General features: G+C 44.2%; 1 protein-coding gene across 1 annotated transcript in view; it reads left to right on the forward strand.

The window, feature by feature from the left end:
• The window catches only part of LMBRD1 (LMBR1 domain containing 1), a 358,364-nt gene that overhangs the window by 264,553 nt on the left and 73,360 nt on the right, over positions 1-20,451 (forward strand). The window contains exons 13-14 of the mRNA XM_061568975.1: positions 2,134-2,277; positions 15,092-15,176. Of these exons, the coding sequence (XP_061424959.1) occupies positions 2,134-2,277; positions 15,092-15,176 (229 nt within the window). The remainder of the gene's footprint in view (positions 1-2,133; positions 2,278-15,091; positions 15,177-20,451) is intronic.

Below are 20,451 nucleotides of genomic sequence, written 5' to 3' on the forward strand. Positions count from 1 at the left end.
GAAGCCACCTGGCCACAAATGATAGCTCAATGAATTGGCTTACCATGTGGAAATTGATAGTAGCCAAATACTCTAAACCCCCGTTGATTCTAAATGTCGAGGAAAAACCAGAGGCCGCTGAGAAAAATCCATGCTACTACCACGGGGACAGAGAACATGCAAACTCCAAATATACAGACTTCAGGGTCGGGATCGATCCCACATCCTCCTGTAGACCAGGCGAGGTAGTTAACATCTCGCCACCATGGTGCCCATTTAGGTGCAAGTGGAGGGTTCTCGTTCTTTGATGGCAGGCTGAGTACACGGCTTGAGTCCAGCGTAGAGAGTGGCAGCAAAGCATTGCATAATCACCAAGGCCAGGTTGTGACGGTGGGCATGTACGCAGGACGTAGGAGCACACGTTACCGAAACAGCCATTGGAGTGGTGCCCAGAGATCAGAAACCAAGGGCAGACCTAAAGTCAGATGCTGGGATGCTGTAAGAGAAGACCTTGTTTCTTATAAGTTGTTTGCATATCAGTTACGGGATCTTCCAGAAGCCAGGAAGTAACGGCGAGGTGCGGTGCCATGAAGTTGCATGAGCTATCATGTCCTGGCATTTCACATCAACAAATAGGATTGAGGCAGGATTAATTCATGCCCTGTTCATCTTCTTGGTTCTTTCGGTAAAGTCACGTAGAAGGAAAATAATAGAAAATTTTACATTTTCTTATTTTCCTTCTACGTGACTTTACCGAAAGAACCAAGAAGATGAATCCTTGCAGTCACGAAAGCTTTAAATCGAAATCATGCCCTGTTCTTAATGTTGTCGAGGGGATGTAAAACAGTAAAGCTCTCAGGCTTCACCCATTGCTGGCCACGATGGACTCTGGACGAATCTGAGATTCCATTGACGCCCACTCATCGTTGCCTTGTTGATTGTAATGACGTCCTACCTAGCCTCCCGGGGGTCCCTGCAAAGGGTTTCCAAGGTGGGATGGTGACGGAAAGACATCGGACGGAGACCTGAGATATGATTCCTGGCTTAGGGCCCACGGCGACCTTAATCTGGTGCCGCTGTGAGAGGGGGGGGGGCATGTAATGACCTGAGTCATACTGGAGTTGACCGACCACGGCTGATAAATCACAGCCTCCTAGGACTGCCGCCCACACTCCACGTGGGCAGAAAACAAATCGAAGAAAATAATGTACAGTATGTTGAAGCTGTCTTGCTAACAAGTTGTGTCTTTGGGTTCATGACGTATGATGAGGACAAGGGGACAGGGGGGGGGGGTACATGTATCGATAATAGTCGTGATGACCATGTAAGAGTCCATTAAGAGCAGAAGTCTCTTTTTTTATAGAGACCCGGCTGTTAATCATTCTGTCAAAGCATACAATTTCATTGCGGATGCAAAATGCAGAAAATGGCACTTGAAATATTTCACGAAGTAATTAAGAACATTCATAAGTATTTAAATTATAAACCTTATTACACTTTATTTATTGAGGGTTTACATTTTAAAACTAACATGTACATTGAAGTTTATGGAATGTAATGTTGAGGTTTGTTACTTTTAAGTTAAACGATGTATGTTGGAACAGGAATGAGGGTACAATTATTGTTTTATTTGCGTTCTCTTTGTCGTTGGTTCGTTTCTCAATCTGCTGGTCCTGGTGAGGGTCGCGGCTCTCATTGTCATGTCCATTGCAATAATAAGCTATTTTTATCATTGCGTTGTTCTGCATCGATAGGTTAAATGTGTTCGACAATAATATATTCACATTGCATTGTTTACACGTGACATGTTCATGTGGCTTTATGGGGTACGGTGGCAAAGAGGTTATTGTGTTGCGCTATTGTCAAGCATTGGATCGATTTTCCAACCATGCACAACTCCAGTGACAAATGCTGTCTCTACCTGTGCTGAACCTCTTACTCAGCCTTACATAAGAGACCACCTGGTATGGTGTGTGGACATCAGCAATCGGGAGATAAAGGTAACTCGGGCGCTGGCCAGACCACCTTCTCGTGTGACGTGCTGGCTGTAACAACTGCTAGCTAACAGCACTCACCTCTACCCCACAGCCTGCATGTGTGTATGTTTGTACGTATGCCTGTGTAACACTGTGATTCTGTGCGTGTGTTAACCAGCTGTATAATATCCGGACTGGGAGGACACGGCCTCAGGCACTTCTCTTCCTCTGCCTCATTCTCATGCTCACCGTGATGCATGTCAACTACGTGATGTACAGCCTAGCACCGGACTATGTCATGTACGGCAATCAGAAGTACCTGGTGAGTTGACAGAGCATTGCACACGCAACTGAAACGCGAGATGAGTGTACAACACAATACACAATCCGTCATCGTCGTCACATCGGTCAGGATAATCACTTCGGTCGTCAATCTCATCGCGTTTGCAAACGTTTGAGCATCGTCATTCTCGCTCAAAATCTTCATCGTCATTATCGTCGAGGCCTCCATCATCGCTCTCGAATCTAAACTGATAAAAAAAAATGGCAGTGAAATTAATGTTGCTCTCTATTCAGGTCTCGTGTGTTCACATTTTATTGAGTGCATTGCGTCACGGCTAGTACGTGAAAACATATTTCAATTATCTCCAACATTTATGGGTGACAGCCCACGGGGAAAGCGGCAGATTGTGCACATTTTTGGTTGCTTGCGAAGGTGTCCATCGTCTGTGTTCTGTCTTTAGCGCATGACCTTGAATTTAGTTTCAGGGGGCGTGCAGAATCATCGGCCTTAGCCGAGTCTCGGTTCCAAGGAACAAACAGCCCCCAAACACACACTGTTTGTGATCACACCTCGGCTGTGTGTGTTCTGGGCCCATCGCACAAGAGTGTGAAGCTTTAAATGTTGGCTTAAAAAATTTAAATCTTTATTAAAAGCTTGCCTTTAGAGGCGAACCCCCCTTTTCCTGATGACGACCGCTTGTGTTGCGATCGAAACGTTGTAGTTTTTATTGAAAATGTTTTATTTAAATTTTTTAAAAATTTGTATTCACTTTATTATTATTATCTTCCTATCTACGTGACTTCACCGAAAGAACCAAAGAATGGTGTGAAGCTTTGTTAATGAGAAAAGAGTCGCAATTCACAGCCGCATGTGTCACTTTCATGTGCGCTGCAACAGTCGACTGATGTGACGTTACAGCCACGCCAGGATCCCCTCGTCACGCTCTTCAAGGTGGGCACCCTCTAACCCCTAGCTGTGTCATGATGCATGGGAAATTGTGGAATGCCGCGATGGCAAAGTGTTAACTGCCTCGCCTGGTATACAGGTGTCCGTGGGTTCGATCCCGACCCTGACGCCTGCATATATTTAGAGTTTGCACGTTCTCCTTATGGTCATGTGGATTTTTCTTCGGGTCCTCCGGTTTTTCCCTCTACATTTAGAATCGAGTAATTGGCTGCTATAAATTTCCACGTGACAAGCCACTTCAATGAGCTTTCATTTGTGGCCAGGTCGCTTCTGAAAGAAGAGCTGTATAACTCAGTGGGCCTTACCTGGTAAAACACGAAAATGGTTTTAATATTTCGATTTAAAGCTTTTGTGACTGCAGGGATTCATCTTCTTGGTTCTTTCGGTAAAGTCACGTAGAATGGAAATAATAAAATAATAAAAATAAAACATAATATAATTCTCATGACGTTTCGCCACAACGCAAGCAGCCGTCCTCAGGTGAAGAACAGGTCTGTCAGAAAGACAGCGTCTGAATGAACACCACCAGGCTTGGCAGCGTATATTTAAGCTGGGTTGGAGGGGGTAGAGCGCCTTCACATGCCACAACGCTGCTTGCGTTGTGGCCGAAACGTCGTGAGAATTATTTTATAATGTTTTATTTTTATTATTTTATTATTTCCATTCTACGTGACTTTACCAAAAGAACCGAGAACATGGTTTTAATAGTTTAATAGCATTGTCGGAGTTACTCTGTGTGGCCCAGCGCAAAAGGAGGAATTTGAAAGCCATCGTGGTGGCACACTGGCACACTGGCCTGTAAAGCCGAGTCAGCAGAAGCAGACGGCCACACCGCCGTGGATCAGTCTTGATTTGATAGTGCAATAACATAACGTCCACTTTACGCTTTGGATCGCGTCGTCTTTTAATCGAGGCGGCAACATAAGCAATGCAAATGAGATAACCTTGGGTAGGTGCATAGCAGAAAATTAGGGACACCTGAGACGTCAGTCACACCACATATTCTGCGCAACAGGCAGCAGTGCACCCAACATTTTACTCTTATCTGGAAAGCTTTTTGCGAACCCAAACATTCAAATGTGCTGCGCCGTTGCCCTGGTATATGGCACGCATAGCCGCTTGGTTAAATGGCAATGAACAGCACAATTCCATTCTCGGGAATGCGTTGAGCTGCCTTATCTGTGTACGGCTCAATGAATAAGCAATGTGTCCAGTGACCAAGTGTGATGCAACTCTCTCTTTGCATCATTTTTCCTCTGCTGTACTAAACACTAATACATTCAACATGTATTCTCATTGCGATGCGACTGTGCGTTTCCTAGGCACCGAACACATGGGCGAGCGTTTAGCGCGTGAATCTCCCTTTTAAAATTAACGCCACCAGAGTTGCTTTCTGTTCCTTCGGCAAGTGTGTGTGCCTTGAGAATCGGCATTATGGGATCCACGCTTTTCTTGGGAATGCCCGCCGCCCCAAATTCACCGCCGGTTGGAATACAGTAACTTCCCTGAGATGTATTTCGATTTAAAGCTTTCATGACTGCAGGGATTCATCTTCTTGGTTCTTTCGGTAAAGTCTCATAGAGGGGGAAATAATAAAATAATAAAAATAAAACATAATAAAATCATTCTCACGACGTTTCGGCCACAACGCAAGCAGCTGTCCTCAGGTGAAGAACAGGTCTGTCGGAAAGACAGCGTCTGATGGGCACCACCAGGCTTGGCAGCGTATATTTAAGCTGGTTTGGAGGGGGGGAAGGGGCGCCTTGACAAAGGAATTTGCATATCAAGAGGAATTTAGCATATTTATGGGAAATGCAGATATAGGATTAGTCACTACTTGTGGAATGCGTTGGAGGTGGGGGGAGGGGTTCAAAGTCATATTATGTCCGTACATTATTCAGTATGCTAAATTCCTCTTGATATGCAAATTCCTTTGTCAAGGCGCCCCTTCCCCCGCTCCAAGCCAGCTTAAATATACGCTGCCAAGCCTGGTGGTGCCCATTCAGACGCTGTCTGTCCGACAGACCTGTTCTTCACCTGAGGACGGCTGCTTGCGTTGTGGCCGAAACGTCGTGAGAATTATTTTATTAAGTTTTATTTTTATTATTTTATTATTTCCCTTCCCTGATTTGGCTAAACGAGGCATGTGTCGAACGTCTCGTGAAATTGGACAACTGAAGAGCCCGATGCCAGAGGGCGGCCTGCTCGAACTTAGCGGTTTCAGTTCTTGGGTCTGCCCAGTAATTCATAGGAGGATTACTAAAGTGTGCCATCTATTGAGAGAGACATTACTTGCATTCATGACACATTGTTCTAAAGAAGAATATAAAATGTCCCGAAAGATTACTTATTACTTTGTAAGTGTTGTTACTCAATTCCCTATGATCGTAATAAAATAATGTATATATATCTCTGGGATTAGAGGTCCCAAACGCATTCCCATGTTTAGGAGGTTGTTTCCAAAGTTGCCTGCCTTTTCTTATATTGATGCAGTTGCTTCTTTGAAATCGGTTGTCACGATGTCTGTATATATGTTGTTATTAATGCCTTGATTTGTGAGAACATGGATGACTGCTTCAACTCCTCCAGAATCCAATGCTCTTTCATAATCGATCAAAACCAATCATAGCGGCAATTGATATTCATATGTCATTTCTAAGATTGTATTAATAGTGTGCATGTGGTATTGAGTGGAAAAGTTATTCCTTCATTCAGCTTTCTGGAATTGTTGTTTGGTCTCTAAAACGTAAATTGTTGGGGTTTCGTAGATCTTTATATACATGTGTAGGTGAACTCACTACACATGTGATAGGAGGCTTGTCGGCCTGTAATTCTGAGCAACAGTCTTGGCTCTCTTTTTGAGAAGAAGAGTGATGACTGCATCATTCCATGATTGTGGTTTTTCATTTCCGTGTAAATATTTAGGAAGTAGGTTTGATATTATTTCGGAATTTTTGCCATCTTAGATCCGCGAATCCCTTTTAACCGATCGCGAACATGAAGTGTGAGAAGTTAGTCAGGAACTTCCTAAACAAGGTTGGCAAAGTTGAAATTTAGATAAATGTGAGCAAACAAAAACAACAAGGGAACGTCACGTTTTGCGAAACAAAATAAAAATTAAATGTTGGAGGGGCACAACTTGAAAACACAGCAGACTATATGTACCTTGGGCAGTTAATGAAGTCAGACCGGGACCAAAATAATTAACTGAAGATGAGAACAAGAACAGAAGTGAGTGTCCTTTTAAAAGTTAACCACGATAATGAGAACATACCAATGTCAGCGAAGAACGTTTTCAATCAGTGCATGTTAGCTGCTGTGGATCAGATCAGACGCTTGGACACTGCGCAAGATAATAGAAGAAATGTTGAGAGATGCTGCCGCAGTGGTGAGATGTTAACTGCCTCGCCTCGTATACAGGAGGTCGTGGGTTCGATCCCGACACTGACGCCTGCTATTTGGAGTTTGTGTGTTTTCCCCGCTGTCGCGTGGATTTTTCTCCAGGTTTTTCCCTCCACATTTAGAATCAATGTGAGTTTAGAGTATTTGTCTGCTCTAAAGTTACACGTGACAAGCCTTTTCGTTGGGCTATCATTTGTGGCCATGCCGCTTCTGAAAAATAGCTATATAGCTCAATGGTCCTCACCTGGTAAAAACTAAAAGTTATTGTTTAGTTTCTTTAAATGACACTGAGAGACAGATATTCTTAGGTTTTTTCGGTAAAATCACGTAGGTAAAAAAATAAAAATAAAAATTAATAAAAGTAAATTAAAAATTAAAAATCACGACGTTTCGTAGGCATCACAATCTTCCGTCTTCAGGCGGAACCCTCACAGCACGATAGCTGTATCAAGTAAGTACTTGATACAGCACGATCGCTGTATCAAGTAAGTACTTGCTACAGCTATCGTGCTGTGACGGTTCCACCTGAAGACGGAATCTTGTGTTGCCTCCGAAACGTCGTGATTTTTTATTTTATTTTTATTTTACTTTTATTAATTTTAATTTTTTACCTACGTGACTTTACCGAAAAAACCTAAGAATATGAATCCTTGCAGTCACGAAAGCTTCAAATCTATAACTGAGAGACAGAATCAAACACAAATCAGAGACATCTTGTTGACAATTGCTGAAAGTAAATGAACTTGGTAACAGGGATGATGGCCGATGGATGAAAGCGGTGAGGGCAATGGCAGCCAAACGCGAGATGCCACACCGAGAGGGCTGACCGCGGTGGAGATGGAGCGACGAGCTCAGCTCATGGCGCAAGGAGCAAGACGTGTCATGGAATCGCACGATCGTGAGGGATGGCGACAATGTGTGGAAGTCCTCATCCAGCAGTGGATAGATGATGGTTGTTGATAATGAGGAAGAACATTCGTTACTCAGACCTTGAAAAATGAGCAATTTAATTGGATTTGCATTAATCAAGAACACTGGTCTATCGATTGACCTTAATAAAAATGCACTTCATTTAGAATCTCAATGAAGGGCTTTACATAACATAGCAAAACCTCCTCTCCTCAGAAATCCATGCTTGCATATACTTGACGCACATACTATGCAGTCAACACAAAGCAACACAAAAGTTGGATTCCATTGCAGAATTTCCCTGTTGTGCTGCACGATACATGTATGCAGGAAGACTCTGCGCCAACACAACATAGATGAAATGTCAGCATACTCAGACGAGTCACCATTCCGAAGAAGAACGGATAGCAGACTTAACAGTTATTCATAATCAGAATCAGTGTTCATACTGGAGGAGGAATCCGATGATCTATAAAGCTTTTCCCACAGATGTCCAGTCGGGGTGGGTCAGAACGTTACCACAACAAACAACACGAAAACACGGGCCATTAATTGTTTTGGTTTTGTCTACAGAAGCTTAGCACAGTTTGTATTCTCCTACCCCCGAGTGTATATCTCAACGACGTTCATCAAAACACAACCAACGCGCTCGACCTGTGTTCGCGTTCAATTATTTATTAATCGCCTATTCGACCATGCAGGTTGAAGCTACTACTACAATGCTAGCCCGGAGAAAAATAAGCACTCGACCGACGGTTGATTGAAATTCACGACGGTGTCTTTGAGAGTTACAAACAAAATCATTATTACGAGTTTGCGTCATCCCTGCTGCCTGCAGCGTGCTGTTGAGCGTTCATCACAAACCGATGGACAGCTTAAACACATTTCCAACGAACGACTTTGTTTAAAAAAAAAAGCTACGATTACCAATCGGTCATCCCACGTGTAAAGTTTTCGGACGTGGATTTGGCGGAGCGACACTGGAGGGGGGGGGGGGAGAGCGCTCTCCTCACATCTGAAGGCTGCAACTTAGAATCACGCTCGGGCAGCGATTCTAGTCGGTTGCTCGTCCTTCTGCGATCAATAAAATAACTGCCGTTTTGTCGATAGTCGACAGCGTTTGTACGTTGGGCGGACTGGCCCCCACCATAGGCATGTGAAATATCCCCGCCACTGGCTCAGGGTCATTTGAATGGGGAGACGCTTTGACTTTATTGATGCCACCCAAACGTATCTACATTAGTCGAAACTTCCTTTGCCTGTCTGTGAATCTGTCGGTCACAGCATGGCATTATTATTCATTGTACAGCAAGCCCGTTCCCACTGGATCGAACCAGGCACCCGTGGTATTAATGTCGAGCTGCAGCCTTTGCCCTTAGACCTAGGGTGAAAATATGACTGAAATATTTGGCCATGCTAATCCTACAGTGTTTCAAACATTTATAAACCCCTCATCGTTTGATGAGGTAAAAAAAATGGCAGGGTGGTGGAGGGTCAAGCTTAATGAGGCTTCAGGTCATGCGGTTGGCTACCTACATAACATCCATTCATAGAGTGCAGTGATCGTGTTTGTCTTTGGTTGATGGCGAGCCAAAAGCAACTACGTAGATGACCGGAGTTTGCGTGGTGGTTTATGCTCCTTATATTATTCTTGAATTGGATCTTGACCCTAAATTGTGATGTAATTCGCCAACTTACACCTGAATGTCGGGCAGGGGGCACCCTAAGTTTATTGTGTACGCCGCTTAGTAATTTGTTCAGTGAAACTGATGATAATGAACAAAACACATTCCTGCGGAGGGAGCTGGTAGGAACGTTGGGTTGCTCGGTCAATGGCCAGGGTCAATGGCGGCGTGGTATATTCCGCAAATATGCCCGACTGTGAGGGCGGGCACAAGCCGGCGTGAGTGGGTTAAACGTTGAGTTTTATAAGGGCACCACGGGGTGACCAGCCCCTCCCCACCCAGCCCCACCCCTCCCACCCACCCCCCACCCAGCCCCACCCAGCCCACCCACCCCCACCCTGCCCCTCCCCACCCTCCCCACTCAGCACCTCCCCACTCAGCCCCTCCCCACCTTCTCCTCCCCACCCAGCCCCACCTTCCCCACCCAGCCCTTCCCCACCCTCCCCTCCCCACCCAGCCCCATCTTCCCCACCCAGCCCCTCCCCACCCTCCCCTCCGCACCCAGCTCCTCCCTCCCCACCCAGCCCCTCCCTGCACGATGGACGGACACAATAATCCCCTGTGGGCTGGTGGAATCAGTGGGTTCCTACCAGTAATATTATTTGAATTTGATACAGCAGAAGAGAAAAAAATAGACATAATTTGGAAGAAAAATGTGTTTCTTTCACATCTGTGTTTTTTTACGAATACAAATTGGCCCCAGGCTGATGAAGACGGTGAAGTTTACAGCTGTGTTGCGTTTGTCAGTGTTGTCGAAGGACGTGCAACTGCTCGCTTCGCCGCGCATCTTAACTTTTTTTTTAAGTCTTAAAAACCCCTAAATGGTAAATAATCCATTGCTTGGAGGGAAAAGCCATCTCAAAACCAAAATGTCTTATTTTTAATAAACAATTCTATATTTAAAAAAGTAGGAACAGTGGGGTGCATTAGTTTTCTTGGTTTTTTTTTAACGAACAAATACTTCCGAATATGTTTTTGCGAAAAAAGATCATGCTTTGTAATGCACCTCAGCAGACGATACTTGACTGCAGCTGATAAATGTGGCCCCCTTAAACAGCGTTAATGTAAACTTGGTTAATTGGTGAATGTAATTGATTCTATCTAAAGCTGTTGTTGGTCGATTTCAGTGGATTGGATGTGACAATGGAAGATAAATGTTGCGTTACCATTGATGACTTGTCAAGAAAACACTCTTTGATAGATTCATTGAATGCTGCGCCGCTATTAAAGGATCCTTTCATTAGTGTTCAGTGTCGGGGACATTTTATTTTTTATTTTATTTAGAATGATATGACACTAATGAAGGTTTGTGTATCATTAATGGCATTGGTAGAATTCTACAGCAAAAGAAAAAAGCTGAATGGGTTGATGTGCTTTATTGCACTTGATGTGCAGTATTGCTCTTCCTTCACTTTAATAAATCTGTATTTTGAGATGCATCCATTGGGATCCTGCTGTTGTGTGTGTGTGTAAAATGGAACATTTTCGTGAAGAAAGAGATGATCCTGCATAGATTCACTATAACACTATGTAGTACAGATAGTCCCCGAGTTACGATGATCCGACTTACGATATTTCGATCTTACGATGGCAATAGCGATACAACAAAATTGTATCTTTTATACATAGCTTTAGCGATCTCATTTCAGGGTTACCACGATACGATACGTTCAATGCATGTTAAACGTTTTTATAGCAGATAGGATTGTTTCCTGAAAAAACTATCAATTAAATAGCAGTTCATATAAGTAGGCTAAGAATTTACTTTTATTTTACTTTACATTTTACTGTGCAATACAGTATTGCAATTATTACATACATACAGTATATAATTTATACAGTACGGTACTGTAAATTGCTCTGTTTTGCTAAATCATCACCATTCTTTAAGACTCCTGGGTAGGCTGGGCCATCTTCGACTTACGATATTTTCGACTTACGATGGGGTCGTCGTAACGCATCTCCATCGTAAGCAGAGGACTACCTGTATATACTATTTGCAATTGTGCTATAGTTCATCCTATATACAATACTATGCACTTGCGAGCCACAGGGACTGTGGTCGTTTACATTTCACTCAGTGTAGGCCAGCGTAGACGTTCATGTGTAATGTAATGTCTTATATAAACCTCGTGTTGGTTGCAGTACCTAACTTTGCCATTGACGTTGTCTCGGATGTCTGGAATCCGTCAGCTTGTGTAGTGAAGATACTATTTAAGGATTTACCTTCAACATCTGCATGTCATTATTTCTGTAATCACTTTAACACTTCCTCAAAATGATATAACATATTACTGCCGAATTACATACCTACAATCATTAGTATTTTGTCTCGCATATTTTAAGGGCAGAAATTAAAATTTCAGTTCCGTCATTTGTTTTCTCATCAAGAACTCGATTAGTTTTGTACTAGATTTCAGTTTTAAAGTGCAGGTCAACTCAACCCGGATTTCCTCTGTCGCCTGACACCTTTCCTGGTGTATATGCTATCAAAACGAGTTAAGAAATATGTCCGCTGAATTCTTATGACACTTAAATTTCGATTTAAAGCTTTCGTGACTGCAGGGATTCATCTTCTTGGTTCTTTCAGTAAAGTCACGTAGAAGGGAAGTAATAAAATAATACAAATAAAACATAATAAAATCAAATAATTCTCACGAGGTTTCGGCTACAACGCAAGCAGCCGTCTTCAGGTGAAGAATGAGACACTGCCAAGCTAGGAGCTTATATATAAGCTGAGTTGGAGGTGGAAGAAGACTTTGAAACCCACCCGCCCACCTCCTACGCATTTTCCATGAATATGCTAAATTCCTCTTGATATGCACATTCTTTTGTTAAGGCTCTCTTTTTCGGCTGCTTGCGTTGTAGCTAGGGGTCGGCACGGTTTGAACCGACTCAAACTGGTTTCAAATTGAGCAAACCGAACCAAACCAAACCAGCGACGACTGAACCAAACCAAACCAAAACCAAACCAAACTAAGCTAAACCAAACCTCTTGAGTTGGCTTGAACCGAAAAGATGTGCGGCAAACAATATTCGCATTCAATACAAATATCAAGTGTATTAATCGCCAATTTCTACGCAGGCTTTCTTCATATTGAGATTCACTAGCAAGTACTGGACGACGATGTCGTCCACAGCCATCTCCTCAAGCTTGGCACGCCCAATGTCCTTGAACGCAGTGTGGTAGTTCAATGGCAGTGAAACCCCAACACTAGGCAACATCCGCGCCCACGAGCGCACACACATCTCGGCCTTGAACGTGCACTTGTGCAGGTTTGGTCGGTCGAGAAAGGAGCGCTTGGCGGCCGAGTTTGCTCCCTCGGAGGGCACGGACGACGCCGGGATAGGCAAATAGTCGAGGGCCACGCGTCGTATGCGCGGGTACTTGCCGCCGTACAGCTTCCACCACTCGACGACGTCCATGCTCAGGTCCTGAGTCGGCTCAAGCAGGAAGCGGTCGACCTCGGAGGCGGCGCCGTCGTGAGCGTTGGGCGCGTAGACCATGTCAAAGAGGATGTTAATGCCGCCACGCGGCGCCGCCTTCGGCGCCGCGTCCGTCGTCAACGCTGGGTAGCGCTGGTTGAGAATGTCCGTCATCATGTCCTTGATATTGCTGTACTCGGCCTTTACAACCAACCAAACTAGTTTGAGCCGGTTCCACCCTGTCCGAGCCAAACCGAGTCGGTTTTCGTAGAACCAAACCGAACCAGTTCAAACAGAGCCAAACCAAACCGATATGGTTCGGTTCAAACCGCGGTTTGGTGGTTTGAGCCAAACCGTGCCGACCCCTAGTTGTAGCCGAAACGTCGTCAGAATTATTTGATTTTATTATGTTTTATTTTTATTATTTTATTACTTCCCTTCTATGTGACTTTACTGAAAGAACCAAGAAGATGATCTTATGACACTATTCAATGAAAAAGCAATTAAAAGTTCGATGTCACCCATTGTTGTGATACTTTTGTTGTTGTAATAATAACCACGTTGATCTGTCCCAATATTCAGCAAATGCTTTTTCTATGCAGTCGAATTATGGTCGCAATCAAGTCCTTTCCAAGTCATTGAAAGTACAAGCTGCTCAGCCACAGGGAAGGAAAAACACATGTGGCTAATTTCTATGGAATCTAAAAAAAAACACCTAATAATGTCACTGCCCTAAGCAACATTTATCACAGAATGTGACCTTGAACTCCGTAGTATTTTTTCTAGCATTAGCGCTACAACGCCTTAGTAGCCGAAAATTTCATCTTGCCGTTTTGAGAGAGGACTTTCAAAATCGACAATGTTATTTAAGGAGACATAATCACCTCGGGACAGTTAACCGCGTGCCATTCGTCTGTGCCGTACCATCAACCCGAAGTCGTTGGACCACGAATAATTGCTTCATTCATATCGCACCTAGCAGCAAAATGAGTACAACAGCACCTTTGACATCACTCACATTATAATGGTAATTTTCAAGCAGATGCCATCCTAATAAATATAAAATTTAGTTCCCTGGCTCAGTCTGGTTCACGTCATTTGTGTGTGTATGTATCTATAGCCTTGTTCAGAAGCCGTCGTGAGTTATATTGCAGGTATATTGCTGAAAACTCGCTTGGTGTGCAGCCTTTTGCATTTAATTAGAATGGATGAATAGGCTTTTGACACTCATGCGATATGTGCAAAAAGTTTGGACCTTTATGAAACTTATACAGCTTCCTGTAACATTAAAGTCACCCCTTATAGATGGATTATGATTAATGTCCAGTGTGCACGAGTATACCTTTACGCTACTGCGTACAGTCTGATTCAGGGCTACAAAAGCAGCCTCCTTTCATACTTATTGCTTCCCTTCTACGTGACTTTACCGAAAGACCCAAGAAGATCCTTTCATACTCTTAGTTCTTTCGGTAAAGTCACGTAGGTAAAAAATGAAATTAAGATTAATAAAAATAAAATAAAAATCACGACGTTTCGGAGGCAACACAAGTCTCCGTTATCAGGTGGGACCGTCACAGCCAGATTTGCTGCATCAAGCACCTGATGACGTAGACTTGTGTTGCCTCCGAAACGTCGTGATTTTTATTTTATTTTTATTAATTTTAATTTCATTTTTTACCTACGTGACTTTACCGAAAGAACTAAGAATATGAATCCTTGCAGTCACGAAAGCTTCAAATCTACAGCCTCCTTTCGTCTTGCAGACTGCCACAGCAAAGTGCTTTTTTCTGTAAGCGGCAACTATCGAAGCCGGCACAGCATTGCGTGGCAGGACCAGTACAAAGTGCCGCACCACATTGGTCGACGTCGTATTAATGCTGTCACTTTGTGTTGTCACGCAATTCTGTAAATGTCGCTTAGGTGGGTTTGCCTCCCGTTTTCTTAGATTGTTAAAAAGCATTTATTTCAAGTGCTGTGCGGCAGTGTGCCTTGTAACATATATGTGCTGGTGTTTGATGTGGAAACACCATTACAAGCACTAAAAGCATCTTTGAAGCCGAGTGAAAAGTGTTAAATAAAATAATACTTAGCTTCGCTTGACTGTGAGCAAATAAAACTGGAAGATGGTTGTAAATGTGTAATGCACCTGACTCGTATTTTTTATTTCAGAATAACTGTTATTGTGCATTGCTTATATTTAGACTGTTGGCCTAGCCACATTTTTATACTCCTTGGTTCTTTGGGTAAAGTCACGTAGATGAAAAATAATAATATAAAAATAAATAAAAGTAAATTATATCACGACGTTTCGATTGCAACACAAGCAATCATCATCAGGTGTGACAACCACAGCAATTTTTTTTTTACTGAAGTTACTTTACCAAAAGAACCAATAAGTTATGGATCCTTGCATGTAAAGCATTGAATTCACGCGATTTTTTTTTTAAAATGTTTCTTGTGCTCAGGCCAATAAGACCACTTTTGATCCGTCAACCAAAGTGGGAAACACGACTTGGATTCTAACGTCTTGCGACGCAAAGGCTCCGATCGGTAAGACGACATGTCACCACGTTTTCTGAACGCTGAAAACTACAAAGTTTACAGACGCAGCAAAGTAAATTTGCGTTTGTTGTTGTTGATGTGCATTTACTCTCTAAAGTTAAGTGTATATATTCACATCGCTTATATACGCAAACAAATGCAAGTTGCTTGGCCATTATATCAATGTTCGTGATTAACTGTCACAGTTGGAATAGCAATTCATTGAATTATTCAAGAACAATTGCCACTATTGTGCGCATTCGGAGATGAAACCTACACCTCACTGACATTGTAGGGCAATGTGCTGAATTGTATGTATATGTGTATGTATGTTGAGATTCTTTCGCAATCGTACGTAACCAACCGTGCTAATTCGAGGCGTGGGGGAAGGACAACAAACTAAACACAAAAAACAGTTCTAAAGAAATGGCTTTTCAATCTAAATAATTTAAAAGTGCATCGCTCCAGTGGATTCCCAGCATCGGAAGGAAGAGCGCTCGAGACGGCCGCAGAAGCGCATCTGAAAGCGTGCGATGCAAGTGGCCGTCTTTCTCCGATGGCTAGCCACAACCTGCCCTGCGAAGATGTGCCGGAGTTCGCACAGGATGGTTGGTTTATGCTCCTTGACAAAACCAGCAAAGTATCGTGGTTCGTTTGTGTGAGAGCGATGTGTGTGTTTAATGAGTGCGACCTTATAATGTGTTGGTTCGTCGACCTCAAGCCAATGTAGCTCGGCAAGTTCCAGACGCACCACCACCTCTCCCTGCACGGTCACACGGTCGACACGATCTTCATTCTTCTCTCATATACGATCCCACCGTCTGGCTTATTCGCACGTCCCCTTAGCTACGAAACTTTGGTTGCCATCTACAATTTGGGTTTCTGTAACCTGCCCACCTTCCTCCAGACTGCACACGTAGGCCCCAGCCATCACAACCTCCTGTTCCTGATTTTATAGCCCCTTGTTAATCCACTGCTGGATGAAGGCCACTCACCCCCACTTCCCCCCCCCCGCCCACATCGTTTCAGTCATGGGGGTTGCTTTGACCACACTTTCTATCTAGTGCGGGTTGGTGAAGGAGGGCACAGAACCCGTTCGAATATCACTCGCCACTGGTGTTAGCCGTGGCTGGAAATTCAACCCGAGACGCTGGGTGCGTAACGCAGTGTGCATACAAACCACTGCACCGCCGCTCCCCTACATCTGGCGTAATTTGCTGTCGACATTTCGTTGGAAGTTGCTGAACCGATCTTGCCGTGCAGTTCCTAGCCACGAACAACTCGTGCTCTATCTCGCCCTTCTTATGCAATGCATCTCTTTGACATTCCTCGCGCAGCCCCTTGCGTTGTGCTGACTTTGAGGTTCAAATACACAAACTCCTCTGCTCTCCCTAGCTACAATCTCACTTCTCACCCCCCCCCCCCCCCCCACGATGCTTCTCGTAAAAGAACCCAGGAGCCCTCGCGCCTGTCGTCCAACCGAGATTTTTGGAAAGCTCTCGCAAAACAAAAAAGCAAGCAAGCGAGCAAAGCAACGGCAGCAGGCGCCGTTAAGATTTCGCTCCATTTCCTCAAAAACGCATTAGCGATGCTCACGAGCATGCGTGCACGCGTGCGAGCAATCAATAAGATGGGTGTCTTGGCAAGCCCAGATATCGTCTCGGGGCGAGGCGCGCAAGCGTTGAGCGTACTGATTAAACCAAACTCTCTGGGTGGATGGCTGCTTGGGTTACTTCCTCGGCTCGTTATGATAAGATTGGCTGCAGTACAGATTGTTTACGTGTTCAGCGGCACACGCGCGCTTCTTTAAGAGTCTTGTTGCATAAGAATATGCGTCACTATGATGGCTCTTAGAGGCATGTAGATTGCCTTTGTGGGTCAAAGTTTCTTGAATGTTTGTAGTGGTAAAATGTAAAACTCTCCAGTGTGTGATTGATCATCCAGAACGGACCGTACAGCATAGAACGACGCAATGCTCGATCCACAAATACGAAGGAGACATCACAGCGATACACTCCGCTACTCCTGACGCAGTTATCTGACTTGACCACTTGAATGTGAAATTCGTGTTGTTGCTCTGCGTCTACATCAGCCATACGAAAGAAGAAGAAGAAGAAGTGGTATTTTGTGGTTGGGAGACACTTCTTTGTTCACATTAAATGTTATCAGTGACAGTCTATTAGGAAGTAAAACAAACTCTTAAATTTTCAACATATTTTTCGGTACAATGTGCTGATGTATTTATATTACGTTACACGTTTTAACCAAACCTTCATCTGCCCAATCGGTGCGGTGGTTAGCATGCTCAAAACTTTCTAACGTTTCGAGTTCAAATTCCAACTAGGGGTGGTGGATTCGGCGATTCACTCCTCTCGGGTCATTGAAACGATGACCTGTCTAGATGTGTGTATGGGGGGGGGAGCCGTTTGTGGCACTGTGCTGTGAATCCGGAAATCTGAGTTTGATCCCTCGCCCTGGCTAACATCAGCCGTGAGTGATATCTGATCCTAGTCGTCAGACTTTCCTTCGCCAGCCTGTGTTAACCCACCTGCTGACGTATGGTCACACAAACCTCCATGACCACAACAGTGTGGGGGAGGCTTTCACAAAGCAGTGGATTCACAAAGAGCTCTACTTCGATGCATAACATGGCCAGCTCTCGAACAAAGGCGGTCACTTCATCGTGTGCGATTTCAGATTCACTTCTGCGGCTGTCTGGAATGCTCTCCCTTCCGATATTAGGAAGCCCACTGGAGCTATGGGGCCATCCATTGAGTCCGTACGCATGGAGGGGGGAGGGGGGTTAACCCAAATGCGTTCGCTTGCATATGGGGGTCTACTACAATGTACGCATCGGAAATGGGGTGGGGGGGTGAAGCCTCGATAATTATTTGTCTACATTGGCCTTCAAATGAGTTATTCCGGCGGTGGACTATCTGTTTGCTTAAACGCGTTAATAAATTATTAATCCTTGATCGTTTTTGCGTGGATTAAATATCGGCCGTTCTATAGGATTCGGGGGGGGGGGGGTAGGGGGGGTGCGTCAGGCGAACGTACGCAGGTGGGGGGGGGGGGGGTAAAACTTCCGCGTGCGTACAGGGAGGGGGAGGGGGGGAGGGGTCAAGTTTTGACAGATTTTTGCGTACGTACTAAATGGATGGCCCCTATGCACTTTTACACATGTAGTGACATCACGGATGTCACTGTGTAATGCCGGCTCGAGAGAGGCACGGCGTGCGATGTATTGCCATCGCGGGCACCACGTATATGTGGGTGCACTACCGGCCCTAGAGGGGCTCGGTGAGCGCTGTCCCGACAGTGCTGGATGGCACCACGCTCTGCGTGCAGTGCCAACCCCTACAGGATAGGGTGTGAGAGTGCCGGCCATGGAAATGGGTTACTAAGGGCCATGGCACTCTGGCTGACCCCAGAGGACATGTAACGGGTAAAGTCTACACAGGGCCCCCAAGTGGGGGCTAGGGGTGGTCACGTGTCAGGGTCGAGATCCTGCTCGAGGATTCTAGAAGGTGGTCGTGCCTAAGGGCGGAGCCAGCCACGCCACAGAGGATACAAGCCGGGTCCCCGAGCGGGACCGGCTGCTGTTGTTCATCCTGAAGAATCTACGTTCTACGTCCTGTTAGAGTCACCAACACGTGGACTGGGATCCAGGTCAGGGTCTAACTCCAGTGTAATTAGAGTAGTTAGCCTGGTGGTTCACCACCGTAGGTTGTGAATGTGTTAAGGGGTAGTACCCCCGTGTGTTGGTTTTAATAAATGTGTTGCCTCCAAGAAGTGTCTGCGACTTAGTTGAACTCACTACACATAGATTGAAAACTATTTTTTTAGAACTGCTTTTTGTGTTTAGTTTGTTTTCCTTCCCCCCATTAGCATGGTTGGCTACATACGGTGCGAAATAAGTTCAACGTACATACATAATGAGGAGCAGTGGTTCACAGTGGTTAGCGTGAACCTGGCGATTTTGGTTATATTCCTTGACCACATCTAACCTCTTCTTGGTTCTTTCGGTAAAGTCACGTAGAAGGGAAGAAATAAAATAATGAAAATAAAACATGAAATAATTCTCACGACGTTTCGGCCACAACGCAAGCAGCCGTCCTCAGGTCCGTCAAGTAGACTCTGTCTACTTGACAGACCTGTTCTCCACCTGAGGACGGCTGCTTGCGTTGTGGCCGAAACGTCGTGAGAATTATTTTATTATGTTTTATTTTTATTATTTTATTTCTTCCGTTCTACGTGACTTTACCGAAAGAACCAAGAAGATGAATCCCTGCAGTCACGAAAGCTTTAAATCGAAACACATCTAACCTCTTTTGAAAGTGATATCAAAATCTACCCGAGGCCTGTATTAGGCTCGCTCAGCCTTAAATGAGCACCTGCTGTGTGTGTCCTAGCGTGTAAATATCAGCACTGGGGGAGACAAAGGTGGTCGGGTATCGACTGGCCACACCACCCACTCGTGTGTCATTCCATCCTTGATTGATGCTCACTGACGACACTCGTGCCGGTAGTTCTATATGAGGAAACTGGGGGATATTTGTCTCAGATTACATTCGTATGAGAAATAAATAGTGGCTGTGATATGGATAGACTGGCCTCTGCCTATAGGAATGTGGAATTTGTCAGACTGATTCAAGGCTAAAAACATAGATCAGCTCCACCTCAATTCTGGTTTGAACACGGAGGCACTTTGACTTGAATCAAATATCCATATTGTGCAACGTTAATATTTCAGAGCACGTCCCTTCTGTGTATGTTTGTGTGGTTTTGCATCGATTTATTTCAACTTCTAAGGGCCTTTTTCCATGTGAAAAATAAGATTATATCAACACAGGTTATTATTTTGCACAACGAGTCACATGAAAAGGCTGCTAAATATCGGGAGCCTCAGGATGACCTGGTTTACATATGACCCTTAACCTCCTGAAATAGTAATTAAGACGGCTAATGCCACAACCGGTATTATTTAGTTGTGTATTAAAGAATCTTTTTTACAAGGTGATGTTACTAAGTCGAAGTCATTTTTAATGAGGCCTTGAATTAAATACATCCAACAGAAGTTGATTAGGGTTTAGCGCTGGCCTCATGTGGTATAGAAGCTGAATATAATGAGGTTATGTTTGTAACTGTTTTTTAATGCCGTTTGTATATTTTGAGGAAAGATTACTGCAAATATATTACTTTGGCTTCAGTTTCTGGTCGATAATCTTCTTTCAAAGTTTAGGGTAATTTATTGTAATTTTTTAACATGTCAAAAATCAATAAT

Source organism: Lethenteron reissneri, chromosome 42 (genome assembly GCF_015708825.2).
Source record: "Lethenteron reissneri isolate LAM-NWPU_2019-01 chromosome 42, ASM1570882v1, whole genome shotgun sequence".
Taxonomy (NCBI): domain Eukaryota; kingdom Metazoa; phylum Chordata; class Hyperoartia; order Petromyzontiformes; family Petromyzontidae; genus Lethenteron; species Lethenteron reissneri.